This window comes from Ammospiza nelsoni, chromosome 2, assembly GCF_027579445.1.
Source record: "Ammospiza nelsoni isolate bAmmNel1 chromosome 2, bAmmNel1.pri, whole genome shotgun sequence".
Lineage (NCBI taxonomy): Eukaryota > Metazoa > Chordata > Aves > Passeriformes > Passerellidae > Ammospiza > Ammospiza nelsoni.
The window spans coordinates 94753187-94767184 of record NC_080634.1 but is presented as its reverse complement, the minus strand read 5'-3'; the positions used below and the strand labels follow the sequence as shown (position 1 = coordinate 94767184).

Genomic DNA, 13998 nt, shown 5'->3' with positions numbered 1-13998 from the left:
CCTTTTTTGTAAAAATAATTTCAGAGACATTGCCATCTATAGATTGTTTTTCTGTTGCCTTCCTCTCCTGTTAAATTGAGTTTATTTTGGTCCTTTTCGTTTTCGTTTTTGTTTCTTTTTTTTTTTTTTTTTGGTTGGTTGGTTTTTTTTGGTGTACGGTTTTTTGTTGTTGGTTTTTTTGTGGGGTCTTTTTTTGTTGGTATATTCTCAGTAGAAGCATGGGCTGAATTGTTGGAACAGTCTAAAATCTACTTCTGCAGGTCCCATTGCCAGAAAGAAATGTTATTAATATACTAAGGGTGTATATGATGTGGTTTCATGATTTAATATGACAACATTTTTATTTTAAAAGCAAGAGTTATTTGTAGTGTTTCTGCTTAAAAGTTTCATACATATGACTGAATTTAAACAAATCAGTAAGCTAATATATGTGCTAAAATGTTTACATCAGAACAAATTTAATAACCGCCCCTCTCTATTAAAAGATCATAACTTTGTTTTGCTATGATTGTAGCAGCTCTAGTCCTGCAGCCATGGGCTTGGAAGTTTTTGCATTGGTTAGTGAAATACAGGCAGTTTAGTGGAGAAGCTCTTTGCAAATGTTGTCTCAGGGATCTCCCATGTCTTCAGATGGTGTATCTGTCTTCTCAAACCATTCTGTTCTTACATGAGCAACGTTTACATATGAAGTTGTACTTTGGTCCACCTTGATTGTTTCCATTATACTCATCTAAGCATATTGCTGTAAATTGCCTGAATCAGTCATCTGAGTCATGTGAGGTTTTATTCCTGTTTGTGATCTGTATTAGTTAAAAAAAGACAAAACAACTTCATGCCCAAACCTTTTTTATAATTCCCAAGAATTTGAAAACTATGGTGTATGCTACACAGTGAACTAAATTTTAGCTGATATTTGGCTTCTGATTTGAGTTTTCTTTACAAAGAGAGTAAAGGATACCCTTTTGATTTTGGCAGATCTGTAGCACAGATTTTTCCAATTTTTAAATCTCAACACATGCAGAATCTAGGGAGGAGCATTTTTAGAATTGTTTGTATTAGGACCTCATGAAAATTTTATTAAGAAAGAGAAGGTTAATTTGTCAGGTCTGCTCAACTGCTTTAACATATTTATATAGCAAATGCAGTGACACACTGAATATTTAAAACTGACAAGTAATTTTTTGTCTAACATTTGCTTCACTAGGAAATGTATGTGTCTGTACATGCCAGTGTTAATGGTAGATCTAAACAGTTCTGTATGCACAAACTTGTTTTCAGTGGCAAGTCACACTCCTGTCATTGAAACTCAAGTAAATTTTATTTCTGAGAGCTTCTTAGCTTGTGAAGTTGGCGAAAAACAGAATTGTATATTCACAAGTACCGTTTCAAACTTTTGGCCTTTATCCCTGCCTTGTTCCCCTACTTACCTCTCCTAATCACAGGAAAGGTATGAAGAAGTGAAGAAAACAGCAGTACTTAAAAGCTGTGCAACAGAGCCTTTGCTCATGGCCTCAGATAATGCTGTGCACTTCTTGAAATTACCACCATGCCCACTCATCTCACTTCCATACCTTAAATTAGGACACTCATAGTCTTCTATGAGCCTTCTCCTCCCTTTCACCAGCTGGAGGAAGCTGTTCTTGGTTGACTGGGGAGAGCTGTCTTTTAACTGATGCCCTGAAATTAGCTACTTTAGCAGATAATGTGAATAACCACCTCCATTTTTCTCTTTGCTTAAATGTTTCCTGACAGACATGGTCTTTGGACATAGGCAGAGATTTAATATCCAGTTAAAGCAGAAAGGTTTCTGAATTTCATCCCTATTTTCTTACTTCCCTCCTGCCAAAATTCTTAACTGCCTTCATATTTGTCTGCTAAATGATTCAAAACAAAGGACCAGGCTGTTTACAGCTCTTTTTCTGAAGCCTGGCTTCTGTCAGGAGCCAGGATGGTGCCATATAAAAATTGCATGGTGCCCAGAGAAATTGTGAATGCCCCATCCCTGGGAGTGCTCAGGCCTGTTTGGATGGGGCTTTGGGCAGCCTGGTCTAGGGGAAGGTGTCTCTGCCCACGGCAGGGGGGTTGACTCTGTGTCAACCATTTTGTAAGATGTCATGCTCCTTTTGGGGGAGAGTGAATGAAAGGCTGAGGCTCTGAGTTAGGATTGCAAACAGACATCAGTGAGAACCTCTGTGACATTCAGTCTCTGCTGTAGTCCCTTCCTGGTTTGGTGTTAAGACCATACTCCAGTAACACTCTGCCTGTTTTAGGCAGGTGTAAACTGAACTTTTGTTGTGAAGTCTTTCAACCATGGAAATACCCAAACAGGTTCCAGCTTTCCTTATTTATAGAAATGCTCAGAACTGCTTGCTTGTTTTAGACCGATTGATTTAGCTGGAAAGGGGATCAGACACTGAAAACCAAAAGCAGGGGGCTGTTCCTCACAGGCCTGTTCTTGTATTTCACCTGTTCTACCACGTTATGTAGGGGGTATTGCCAAGGCCTGTAGCCCTGCTCTTATTGTCAGGTGGGCTGTGTTGTTGCTGGCATTACTCTGGAGGCTAAATTTGCTAAACCTGTAATTGAGGGTATGGTTTTGTCAAAAAGCATTGTAGTTCTTTATTCTCCACTCTAGTGCTGAGAAGTATTGATATTGAATAGATAGCTTTATTTTTTGTCATGGAATTTAATTTATGGAAACTTAATTGACTCATGATTGTAGTGGTCAGTTGTTTGCTTTAATTACTCAACAAACTTCTGAACAGTGGGGTCATTCTTCCAAGACCCTGGTTTTAAGAGTTTCCTATTGAGAAGTTATGGCAACTTACTTGGCTTGGTATTTGCTTGTTAATCTTGAAATAATGGTTTGGGTTTGTCAAATATAGTTTCTCCTCCCCTTACTTCCTTCAATACCCACCCCCTCCAAAAAAAAAACCCAAATCAAATGAAACCCTGTTTTGTGTAGCTTGGGGTGCAGGGTGTCCATCTTTAAAAAAACAAAAAAATTAAACAAACCAACCCCCAAACCCAAACTAGTCCAAAACAACAACAAATCCCCATGTGAAAAACCCCTACAAACTAACTGACTAGTAACTTGTGGTTATGTTGTCTCAAGGTGAATTGGGCAGTTGAGGTCAATTTAAATACAGTCATTTGGCCTTTTTGACTTGGAATAGTGTCTTGTAATAAAATACAGTGTCAAACTTGGGTGCTTAGAATTGAGGAATAGCAGATATGGCAAACTTAAGTAACTTGATTCTTCCACCCTATTTCATGAAAATGTGGAGTATGTCTCAAAGGTGTTCAGGATTATCTGAGCTGTACGAACTTCCCAGACTGTCCTGTCAGTATTAATTCAGTGGGAAGTGCCCACTGTACTGTAACACAACCCTCTCTTCATGTCTAAAGCTGTAGCTTTTGCAGAGGGAAATGGTTGTGTAGGGGGTAGGCCTGAAGAACTTCATGATGGTACAAGGTGGAATTTAGGGGATATTGCTGAGTGCCAGTGATGACTCTGCTTGAAGTTACTTCCAGATTGAAGTTACTTCCAAAAAAAAAACAGCTCCTGGCATAAATGATGCAGAAAAGCATTATTCAGAAATAGCTTTTTTTTGCCTTTAGAACTTGACACCTCATGTCTGATGTTACTGTGCATGTACTCATTTGATGACTGGGTCCTTTGTGGCAGGATTAGTGTGTTGTGTGTTTGTAGCTTGTGTAGCATGTGCTTGTGGGGTTTTTGGAAAAAAATCTACAATAAAGAAAAACCCTCCAAAGCTCACAAAACCCAAATCATGATCAGGGAGAGAAAGTGTGGGGGTTTTTACAAAAGTATGAGCCATAAGAGCAGCAAGAGTTCTGACATACAAATAAGGGTTTGTATGACCAAGGGGATTGGAGCAGTGAAGGCAAGTGTGAACTTGTGCTCCACAGTGTGTCCTGTGGCACAGGAAGGTCAGTGTTGCCAGCAGCAGTGTTCCATTGGGTGTGTTTGTGTAGCCTGAGGTCTCTTTGTGTATAATAATGTTGGTGAAGTGCTTTGTGTGTCTGTGCAGTGTTGTGTGCTGTGCTCTGCTGTACTTCCATCAGGATGTGCTGCTGTAACATCTGCTTCACATGCATGTGTGTGTATAACTGAACAGCTGGCACATTGTTGTTGTCAAGCTGTCTCCTCTCTGCTATTTGTGCTTTGCAAGGACCCATTGCCCTGCCCAGGCTGGCAGCTGGATGCAGCTCTGTACAAAGGGAAAAATGTGTGCTCCATTTGGGTGATGGAGTCACGGGTGAGAAACCTGTGCCAGTTCTCTCCCCTTGGTCAGTGTCCCCTTGGCCTGTGCTGGGCTGAGGTGTGCTCCACATCAGTACAGAGACCCAAAATGCAGTGATCTGGTAGCAGCTGCTGCCAACTAATTCCTAATACAACATTTAATTCAGTTCTGTGTTAGCTGCCAGGCTAATAAAGCAGAGCAGTAAGCAATTAACTGAAATAAACATAAGAGAGCTTTTTACAGAGACTGACAGCACACACAGGGAAGTGTCCTTGAGCTCCCTACAGAATTTGGATGTGTTTGTTTTATAGGTTGTTCCTTCTGGAAAATAAGTGGAAGTGTATTAACCCTTAAAAGATTTCTTCGCTCCGTAAGAAGAATTTACAGCTTTTGAGGACAAGATTCTTTCTCAAATCTGCTGTTCTCTTTAGTCTATATAATTTTGACAATCACATTACTGATACATTAGATCTTTACTGTAAGCTTAAGGAAACTTTTTTCTGCATTAAAGACATTTGTCATTGTTTGCTAAAATAATTTAAATAGCTAAACATGTGCAGCTAAGATAGGATCCCTACAAGCTCACTGTTCAGAACTCAAGACTGCAGCTGTTTGGGAAGTTAATATTTTGCAGTGATTGTGATTTATTTAACATTTTTGCTTATTTGTTTATATTTTGTATTTTACCATGAACCTTAAAAGAAAAGTGCTGCTAGCACAAAGCAGCTGTTCAGCAACTGATTTCTCTGGGCAGGCAAGTGCTCTGTAGTACCAAATTATCAGTTTCAACTGTATGAGACTTGAGAAATTCCTGGTTAATGGAAGTTCACTACAGTGAATGTGTGACAGGTGTACCTTGTTTGTTAAAACCAATGTCTTAATTAAAAAATGTAAGAACTTCAGTGCTTTATCTGCAGTGTTTGAATTCTGAACAAATGCTTAGACACCAATTTATTTACCGACCTTCTTAAAAAAAAAAACTTTGTAATTTGTTGCAGCCCAATTGAATAATGTTTATAGAATTATGGGTGGATGCACATTTCTGAGTTGTAGCTTTTCTAGTCAGAACTACATTTTTATGATCTATATGTTTTGTCTTGGTGTTATAAATTGTAATATGTGGAAAAAGTTCTGAAGATGTTGGAATGTTTGAGTTTTTATCATCAAACCATGAAGTGCTTTTTAAAACACATATTAAATACAAAGAGTGTGTGTCATTTGGTAGGAATGTATTGTAGGACTAAAAGGTTCTCTGTAAGAGCGTTTGCATGTATATGTGTGCACACACAAAGTGGGATGCTTACAGTGTTTTGGGGAAAACAGTTTTTACTTATTTTTCTTTAATTGCTGTGTCATTTGATACCACTCTTCTGCTCTGTACTGACAGAGTAGTGGGTTTAGAGCAGAATTATATCTTGGATTTGCATCAGTGTGAGATCAGAATCTATCCTTGACACTTAAAGCTGTTATTTAAACACAGCTATGTCTTTCTCAGTCTGCAGTGGGGAATTTGCACAGCTTTTACTGATGGTTGAATAGTGCACTGTTCCTTGAACAGTGTAACATCCCCGTCAGTGACTCGGGAGTTATGTCACCAGTGGGGTAGGGGTGTCACACAACCTTTTGTTGTTGTAAGGCAGCAGTTTCAAAAGTAAAAAATGTGCCAGTAACTAATGTGTAGAGGGAAGGGGGAAATGGAAAGTGGCATACCTTGGTCATGGGGTTGTATCATGCGGTGAATGAAAGAATAATCTTTAAAATGCCCCAGGGATATTTGTGAGTTGCTCACTTTGTAATTTATTTTTACAACAGGTTCCCGTAAAGAATCAGCTCCTCAAGTTCTGCTTCCAGAAGAAGAAAAAATTATTGTAGAAGAAACTAAAAGTAATGGTCAGACTGTTATAGAAGAGAAGTAAGAAAATGTTTAATGAATGATGAATTAAAGTAGTAAACTTTGCACTCTTCCTCCTTGTGTCTCCCATTATAGCAGGGGGTGTGTGGTGTGTTTGCAGTTGGAATAGAACTGTTTGGAGTATGCTGCCAGTCCTCTCAGTGCAGCTGGCCTTCATTTAAATGTCTGGTTCTTTGTATATGCTGTGCAAGCTATTCCACCCATGCCAAGAAGTGATGTGCTTCACTTACAAATAGTTTTTCCAAGTGCTGTCAGATTTCAGTGTTAAATTTGTGTTATCCTTCTAGTTAGCCTGTGGTGACATTCAACTTTCTTGGTAAAGTGTATGTTGGAAGTGAAACTAAACTTCTGTTCTAGAAAGCTTTAATACAGAAACCAGCAGAGGTCCATAAATGCTTGACAGGTGTTTCTTGTCACAGAAGCTGGTAACAAGTCCTTGCCTTACTGAATATAAATAAGGATTACAGACAGTTTTTTTTTTGTTTTTTTTTAACACAGGTCTGAAATCAGCTATTAGGTGTGGGGTGTTTTTTATTTAATTGCATTTCATTAAACAGTTTTGTCTAATAATAGATTTAGATGTGTATTTCTGAAAACTGTTGTTACAGATTATCTTCTTTTTTCATTTTAGAAGCCTTGTTGACACAGTATATGCATTAAAGGATGAAGTACAGGAGTTAAGACAGGTTGGTAACTTGCTACATTTATAGCAACATGGAGAAAGAAAAGATGGAAGGCTTGTTATAAAACTAAATATGGCTTGCAAGTTCACTTTGACAGTCATGAGCTTGAATTTTGGACTAGATTTTCTTTTAAAAGTAAAATATCATTTGCCACAAATGCACTCCCTGATGTTGTTATCAGTCTTTTGAGAACATCATTGAGGATTGCTTCTCTGAAGTGAATTACTAAGCTGGTTTTGGGTGTTGCAGTTTCTGAAATGGTGAAGGTGTTAAGCAAATTCAGTTGTGCTGTATCACCAGCAAAGTAAGATTACAGAGGCTGAGAAATCACAGTTGCTCGAGAACACTAATAAAGGCTAAATAGAAGCAGATATTTATAGTTCTAAAATTATACAGTCCTAAAGTTACCTGAACACCTCTATGGATCAGTTCTTAAAACTGCTCATTTCTAGAGACGAGTCCTTTCCAGTGCCTGTCACATGTTGGGTTTTTTTTTTAATGAGAGCTTCACAATAGCTCTGGGTGCTTTTTTTGTCACTTGTTCTAAATATCCACCATGATTAAATAAAAATATCACTTTATCAGGGCATAGCTTGTTTTAACCATGTTAATGGTGCTGCATGTAGACTTGGCTTAATGTATAGGTGAAAAGAAGCATTGGATTTTCCTCACTATGCAAGGTGTGAATTTGCTTACCACTCTGACACCAGAAGTTGGATAAAATTTCTTGTGTTAATGTAAATAGGATTTGTGTTCAAATTTCTTCAGGTCTGGGACTATAAATGTGATTTTTTTTTTGCCATCTGTAACCATGCCTAGTATTTCTAAGGATGTCATGCATGCTCCTTGAAACAGGACAGTTGATGTGTTGCATACTTAGATTTGCTGGGTTCAGCATATAAAGAATGAGTATCCCAGGTTAGAGCTGAATTTGGCAGTGTTTTAAAAAATACAATTCATATAATAAAAGCAGTAATAAGAGCCCACTAATAGTCCTGCTGGCCTCCTGCTTTTGTACAGAGAATAAATGTGCAGCCTCATTGACGCTCTGCAGAGCTCCATGACCCTTAAATAAAAAGTCACCTTCTCCTGAGCTTCATGCAACAGCTCTCTCTTTTCTGGTGCCTTTCCAAATAGATGTTCTTCAGAATCTTACATCTTCCAAGCTAAAACATATTAAAGCCTGATTTAATTTTCTAACATATCAGGAATTCAGGAATCTCTTCTTAAAAGCATTTATTTGTCCACTGCACTGATGCTGCCAACCAAAGAAGGGGCAGAAATAATCTCTGAGCTGGCAGGGGCTTTTTGGATAAAGGCTCTCTGGGAGTACATGGTGTCCTGGCTGGTGTAGACACCAGTGGGATCCTTCCTAGGGCAGTTTCCATCATTTATTCATAGCTGCTGTTCAACAGGCAATACACTTGAGCTGGTCCTGAATTGGCAGACTTAACTTAAATCAGTTCCTACATAAAATAATGAACTTTCCCAATAATGAAGTTTCTTAACAGACTTGAGGAGGAGGGAATGCAGTTAATGAGGTGACAGACCATTGTTGTGTGTACAGACTAGAGAACAAGAAGCTGCAGAGCAGTGCCATGGGAGAGATCTGGGGGTCCTGGTCAATGGCAAGTTGAACATGAGTCAGCAGTGCCCTGACAGCCAGGAGGGCCAACCCTGTCTGGGGGCATCAGGCACAGCATGGCCAACTGGGCAAGGGAGGGGATTGTCCTGCTCTGCTCTGAGCTGGGGCGGCCTCACCTCGAGTGCTGGGGGCAGTTTTGGGTGCCATGATAAAAGAAAGACATTGAACTATTAGAATGTCCAAAGGAGGGCCATGAGGATGGTGAAGGGCCTTCAGGGGAAGCCATATGGGCTGAGGTCACTTGGTCTGTTCAGCCTGGAGGAGGCTGAGAGGAGGCCTTATTGTGGTCTACAAATTCCTTGTGAGGGCAAGAGGAGGAGCACGTCCCAATCTCCTCCAGTGACCAGTGTCAGGACTTGAGGAAACAGCATGAAATGAGTTAGGGGGGGTTCAGGTTGGATATTAGGAAAAGGTTTTTCACTCAGGGGGTTGTTGGGTACTGGAACAGGCTCTCCAGGTCCCCAGGCCCAGGTCACAGCACCAAGCCTGTCTGAATTCAGGAAGCATTTGGACAATGCTTTCAGGCACATGGTGTGATTATTGGGGTGTCCTGTGCAAGGTCAGGAGATGAACCTAATGATCTTGATGAGTCCCTTCCAACTCAACTCATTCTATGGTTTTATGATCTCATCCTTTTTCTAAAATATCTGTAAAGGACAGATAAAGGGAGTCCAGTTGGACCCTTGGATTGAAGGCCTGTGTTTGTTAAACCTTAAGACTTGTCTTGGGGCCTTATTTCCATGTGATTTTACCTTCTGGTTGCTTCCCTACTATTCCCAGCATCACCTTGACCTATACAGGATTAAACAATGTGAGCATTCCTGTGGATTGATCCCTGTCATCCTTATGGTCCTGTTGTTCGTTTATTTCAATATTGCCTCATGACACTAAACAGTGAGAACTTACTTGTTAATATACATGTGAAAAGATGGTGTTCCTTGAAATTCAGACTTCTCTTAGACTGCTGGAAATCATCAGTCTAGTTTAAAATCTAGTCACAAAACACTTTTCAGAGAGTTTGCATTAAGTTTTAAGCTCTTTGGAGATTGAAACCAGTTAAAATCACAGGAGGTGCTTATAGGGGATGTTTAGTCTGCTCACTGCTCCATTTCCCTTCTCCATTAGCAACAAATATATTCTACTCCTCATTGATCAGATTTGAGCAGAAGAATTCATGATTAGTGGCCATCTGTTACTAGAACTTGCTTTGTAAAAGCCCCCCAAGTATAAATAGGAAGTAGCTCAGTTTCCATTTGGGAGCTTTTGTTGCATTGTGTGAAATAACTGTGTGTAACTTGTGAAGTTAATAGAAGCTTTGCTTTTGTACAGCTAATATCAGTTTTATTGGGAAAAGTCTTCAGAGTTTGTAAATGACAGTGTATGTGTAGTTAGATCTGTTAAAAGCCCCCAAAACCAACCAGTAATATCTCTGTCTCTGTTACACAGGATAACAAAAAGATGAAGAAATCATTAGAAGAGGAACAAAGAGCTCGCAAGGACTTGGAGAAGCTTGTTAGAAAAGTTTTAAAGAATATGAATGATCCATCTTGGGATGAAACCAACTTATAACCACTTTTTCTTTTCCCCTTCTTCTTTCTATTGAAAGACCAGTTGTAGAACTGAGCTGGGAAGCCTTCTGACATTAGCCAGTGTTGCATCAAGAGCACTATAAAACAGGATTTAACTGGATCTAGTGATTTCTTGCTCTGAACATACAGAAAGAGTCAAGCCATTTACTGCAGCAATCTGTACTTTAAGCATGGAGACTGTGGATCCTGAACTCTACTACACTTAATTTGTTTGCATCCAAATTACCTCATTTTGCATAAAGTGCAGCACCTGACTAAAAGTCCATGTTTTTCAGTGGCTTTTAAATTAAATATATATTTTTCATGTAAATAGCTGTAATTTAGAATGCATATGTGATTGATGTATCAGGGCTGATATGTTGGGGTTTTTTCTTGTGTTATCATAATGGTCACAAGTGTTAGAAATGATGGCAGTACTGTCTTACCTAAGAAAGGTCAGAGTTCTTTGTGGATAATTATGAATTAGTTCCAAATTACCCACTCACCACACATGCAAATTTAAACCTCTGATTTTTCTATTTACCACTATATTTAAATCCTTTACTGTTACCTGTTACTTTAAACAGTTTACAGTTCCTTAAGGACAGTATTAAAATACAGGAAATTGTTTATTGACAGTAGAAACAATTTTTAACAAATCTAATGCCCACAATTGACATTCACATACACTTGTTTGGCAGACTAATCCATTGTGCTTTGGCCACCAAAAGACTGATGTACTTGCCTGCTTTTTATGACTGTGATTTTTAGGTGTTTATGTACTACATTTTCTATTGTTGTGCTTAAACATACAGCTGGCTGATAACAGATCATACAGTTTCTTAAAGGAAAAAATCAATCTAATCCAGAATTATGTGAATAAATTGTTGCTATTTATATTTTATTGTCACAGCAATTAAGTTTTAGCTAACCTTTGTGCAAAAGACACATGGGCTAGGCCAAACTTCATTCAGAGTTTTGTTTCTATACCACTATATAATTTTTGGAGTTCCCATACTGTGGAAGCAGTCATTCCTTTCCCACCCTTTTTTCTTTGCATGTTGTTGCTGATTTTTGTCCTACTGGGATTTAAATGGAAAGAAATGTGGAAGATTTTTTTTAAATTGTACTGTAACTCATAATTTGCACTGCTGACAGATTTTAAAATACATAAAGGAACATTAATTCCCTAGTCTGATAGGTGCAATCACTGCAGTTTCTTGTATTTAAGATAGGAGATGGATGATACATCACTGCAAACGGTGAGCTTCAGATGAAGCACTTAAAATACTAATCCCATAAAAGCTCATTGTTTTCCTGGATTTCATCAAACTTTGGATTTGACTCCAGACAGTGCAGCTTTCTGAGGGGTTTGTGTTCAGTTGAGTCAGAAGTGCAGGTATAGCACAGACTTGAGTCACACCTTTTGTCATTCTGATTTTCTACTGCTCTTTTAACTCCTGCTAAATGTAATGCTCAGACTTCAGCAAATGTTTGTACGAACTTTAGTGAGTTGGAGCCAGGATGATTTGGGTTGTAAGAATTGTAATGCACATTTTGAATCTAATGAAAAATCTACTTTTAAAGCTACCCACTTTTTTCAGTGAAAACCAGCTTTTTTAAATAGGAAATTCTGTCAATGATTACATACTTGAGAAACAATTCTGTGGGAATGGATGCTTCATAACCTGAATAGACAAAATGTCTCTTTTAGGAAGCTGAATATATTTGTAGGTGTCTTGTGTTCCTGCAATTTAAAAATGTTTTCCTTTAATTCTAAAGGAGGAGAAAATGAAAAATATCTACATTACCAGTTTTATATCTTCACAGAACTTGAAATTTGTAAATTATTGTTACCAAAATCTTCCCTTGATATTTGCACAAAATTGTGGACTGACATTTTATCTTCACATTTAGAAAATATCCTTGCTAAAAGCTAAGTGATACTAACCCCAGCAAATGCATACTATCATGGCCAAATTTAGACATGGGAAAGTCAATACAATTAGAATTTTGCTAACGTTTTCGCTTTGACATCTAGAGTATTTTCAGAGTGATTTTTAATTTTCAGTTGAGCAGATGTGAAAGGACATTCCAGAGGAAGAGGTATAAAAGGAAAACATTAAGCTTAGCAGTATTTAGCAAATTTTAACTCAGGAACAATTTCCATCATAACAATTTGTTTTGCATTATATTGTAAAGAGTGGTGTTGCTGTGTAAATCTGCTGACTCTTACTACCTGTGATATTCTAATTTCTGACAGTACCCCTACACTGACATCTAATGAACATGCCTTAAACACTGGGATGAAGCAGTTGTTAAATATGACCAGGACTTAGGGACTGATTTTATTCAAGGTGGATTGAGAGGACTAATTTTTACACAAACACACACACACACACAAAAAGGAGGCAGTAAAGAAAACTGACCGAATGTTGTAGGTAGCTTTTGTCTCTAGTGCAGAGAGCAGCTTCCAACTTTTGGGAACCAAGAAGTACCTGAACTTGTTTTCATTGACAATTTGTTACAGTGTATATAGATTGTAAATGTCACCATGGACCTTCTGAATTGTTGGAAACTTTACATAAGCATGGATAAATGGGGCACTGTTTATTTAACCTATTAAAGGGTTGTTTGTTTGCTCTCATCATTTAGGGATGAGGAGATGAAGCCATTTCTTATCCTATAGATGTGAAGCACTTTCAGTTCTGAACTGTCCAAAATGTAGCATAACATTTCTCTGTACTTACTGATGTATGTGTGTTTGTCTCACCATGTCATGACATCCTAAAGATTGAATAACTGACTGCTTTTGTATAAACCTTTTTAATGCAAATCATTTAGGGAATTTAGAGTATCTGTTTACAGTGTCTGTGAAGAACTCTAGTTTAGATGTCACAATAATATCCTGGTATCCACTACTAAAGCTTTTATGCTACATTGTAATTAAACCATGAATTTTTCCCCTACCCTATGAAGTGTTATGTTTCATCTAATATGTGGGCTATGAGATAAAGGGAAATTGCTTTATTTTTTTTTTTGCCATTCATATAAATATGCACCTCTCCAATTTAGTAGCTGCTATACTATCTTGAAAGAGCTTTTTCATGGTCTATTATAATAGTAAATTGATGCCTGGAGAAAAAAAAAAAAAAACCACAAAGCAAGGGTTGTTTAGAGGGGTGAGGAGGAGGATCTTAACTGTCTTACATTGAGAAATGTTCACTTTATTTGGCAACCTGACCTGCTCAGGTAATGTAAGAAATGGAGGAGATCAAAGACAGAAAATAGTGAAAGGAAATAAAGCAGGAAACAGTAGAAGCTGCATCAATTGAGTAAAAAAATGCCTACATGCATGATTTATCTGAATGGACAGAAATTTGTGATGTGTGTGCCATAGATATTTTTTTGTGGTTGGTGCTGCCTGAAATGGGAGGAGTGGGGTGATTTTTATGGCAGCAGAATCATCAGTGTGGCTTTATGCCAGATGGTGGGATGGGTTGAGGAAAGTGCAGGGAGCCATTTGTTTGAAAAGATGGTTTCAGTCTTTGGACAAAGCATTTGAAGGGATTAGTAACATCTTGGGTGTGTGAAATGATAGGTTTATTCCAGCTTAGTTCAGCAAGGAGAAATACTTGGAACAGAGGACTTTATTTGTAGCAGTTTATAATTATTCTCAGAAGTCTCACTTTGCAACTTTTCTCTGGGTTCATCACTGTAAAGATGAATATTTTACACAATTTGAAATGGTTGTTTCCTTGTTACCTGAAGTGGTTTGGAGATTTTTCTTTTTGAATGCTTTTTATTGAGGTGGGTTGACCATTGCTGGCTGCCAGACCGTCACACAGCCACTCTTACACCTCTCCCTCAGCAGGAGATGGGAAAAAGAATAAGATGGAAAAGCTTGTGCATTGAGATAAAA

General features: G+C 38.2%; 1 protein-coding gene across 3 annotated transcripts in view; it reads left to right on the top strand.

The window, feature by feature from the left end:
• ARHGEF7 (Rho guanine nucleotide exchange factor 7) overlaps positions 1–13045 on the top strand; it is a 116122-nt gene extending 103077 nt beyond the window's left edge. For all 3 annotated transcript variants that reach the window (XM_059493097.1, XM_059493091.1, XM_059493102.1), the window contains 3 exons: positions 6081–6180; positions 6812–6866; positions 9955–13045. In XM_059493097.1, the coding sequence (XP_059349080.1) occupies positions 6081–6180; positions 6812–6866; positions 9955–10077 (278 nt within the window). In that variant the 3' untranslated portion in view covers positions 10078–13045. The remainder of the gene's footprint in view (positions 1–6080; positions 6181–6811; positions 6867–9954) is intronic.
• Positions 13046–13998: the final 953 nt, after the last annotated feature.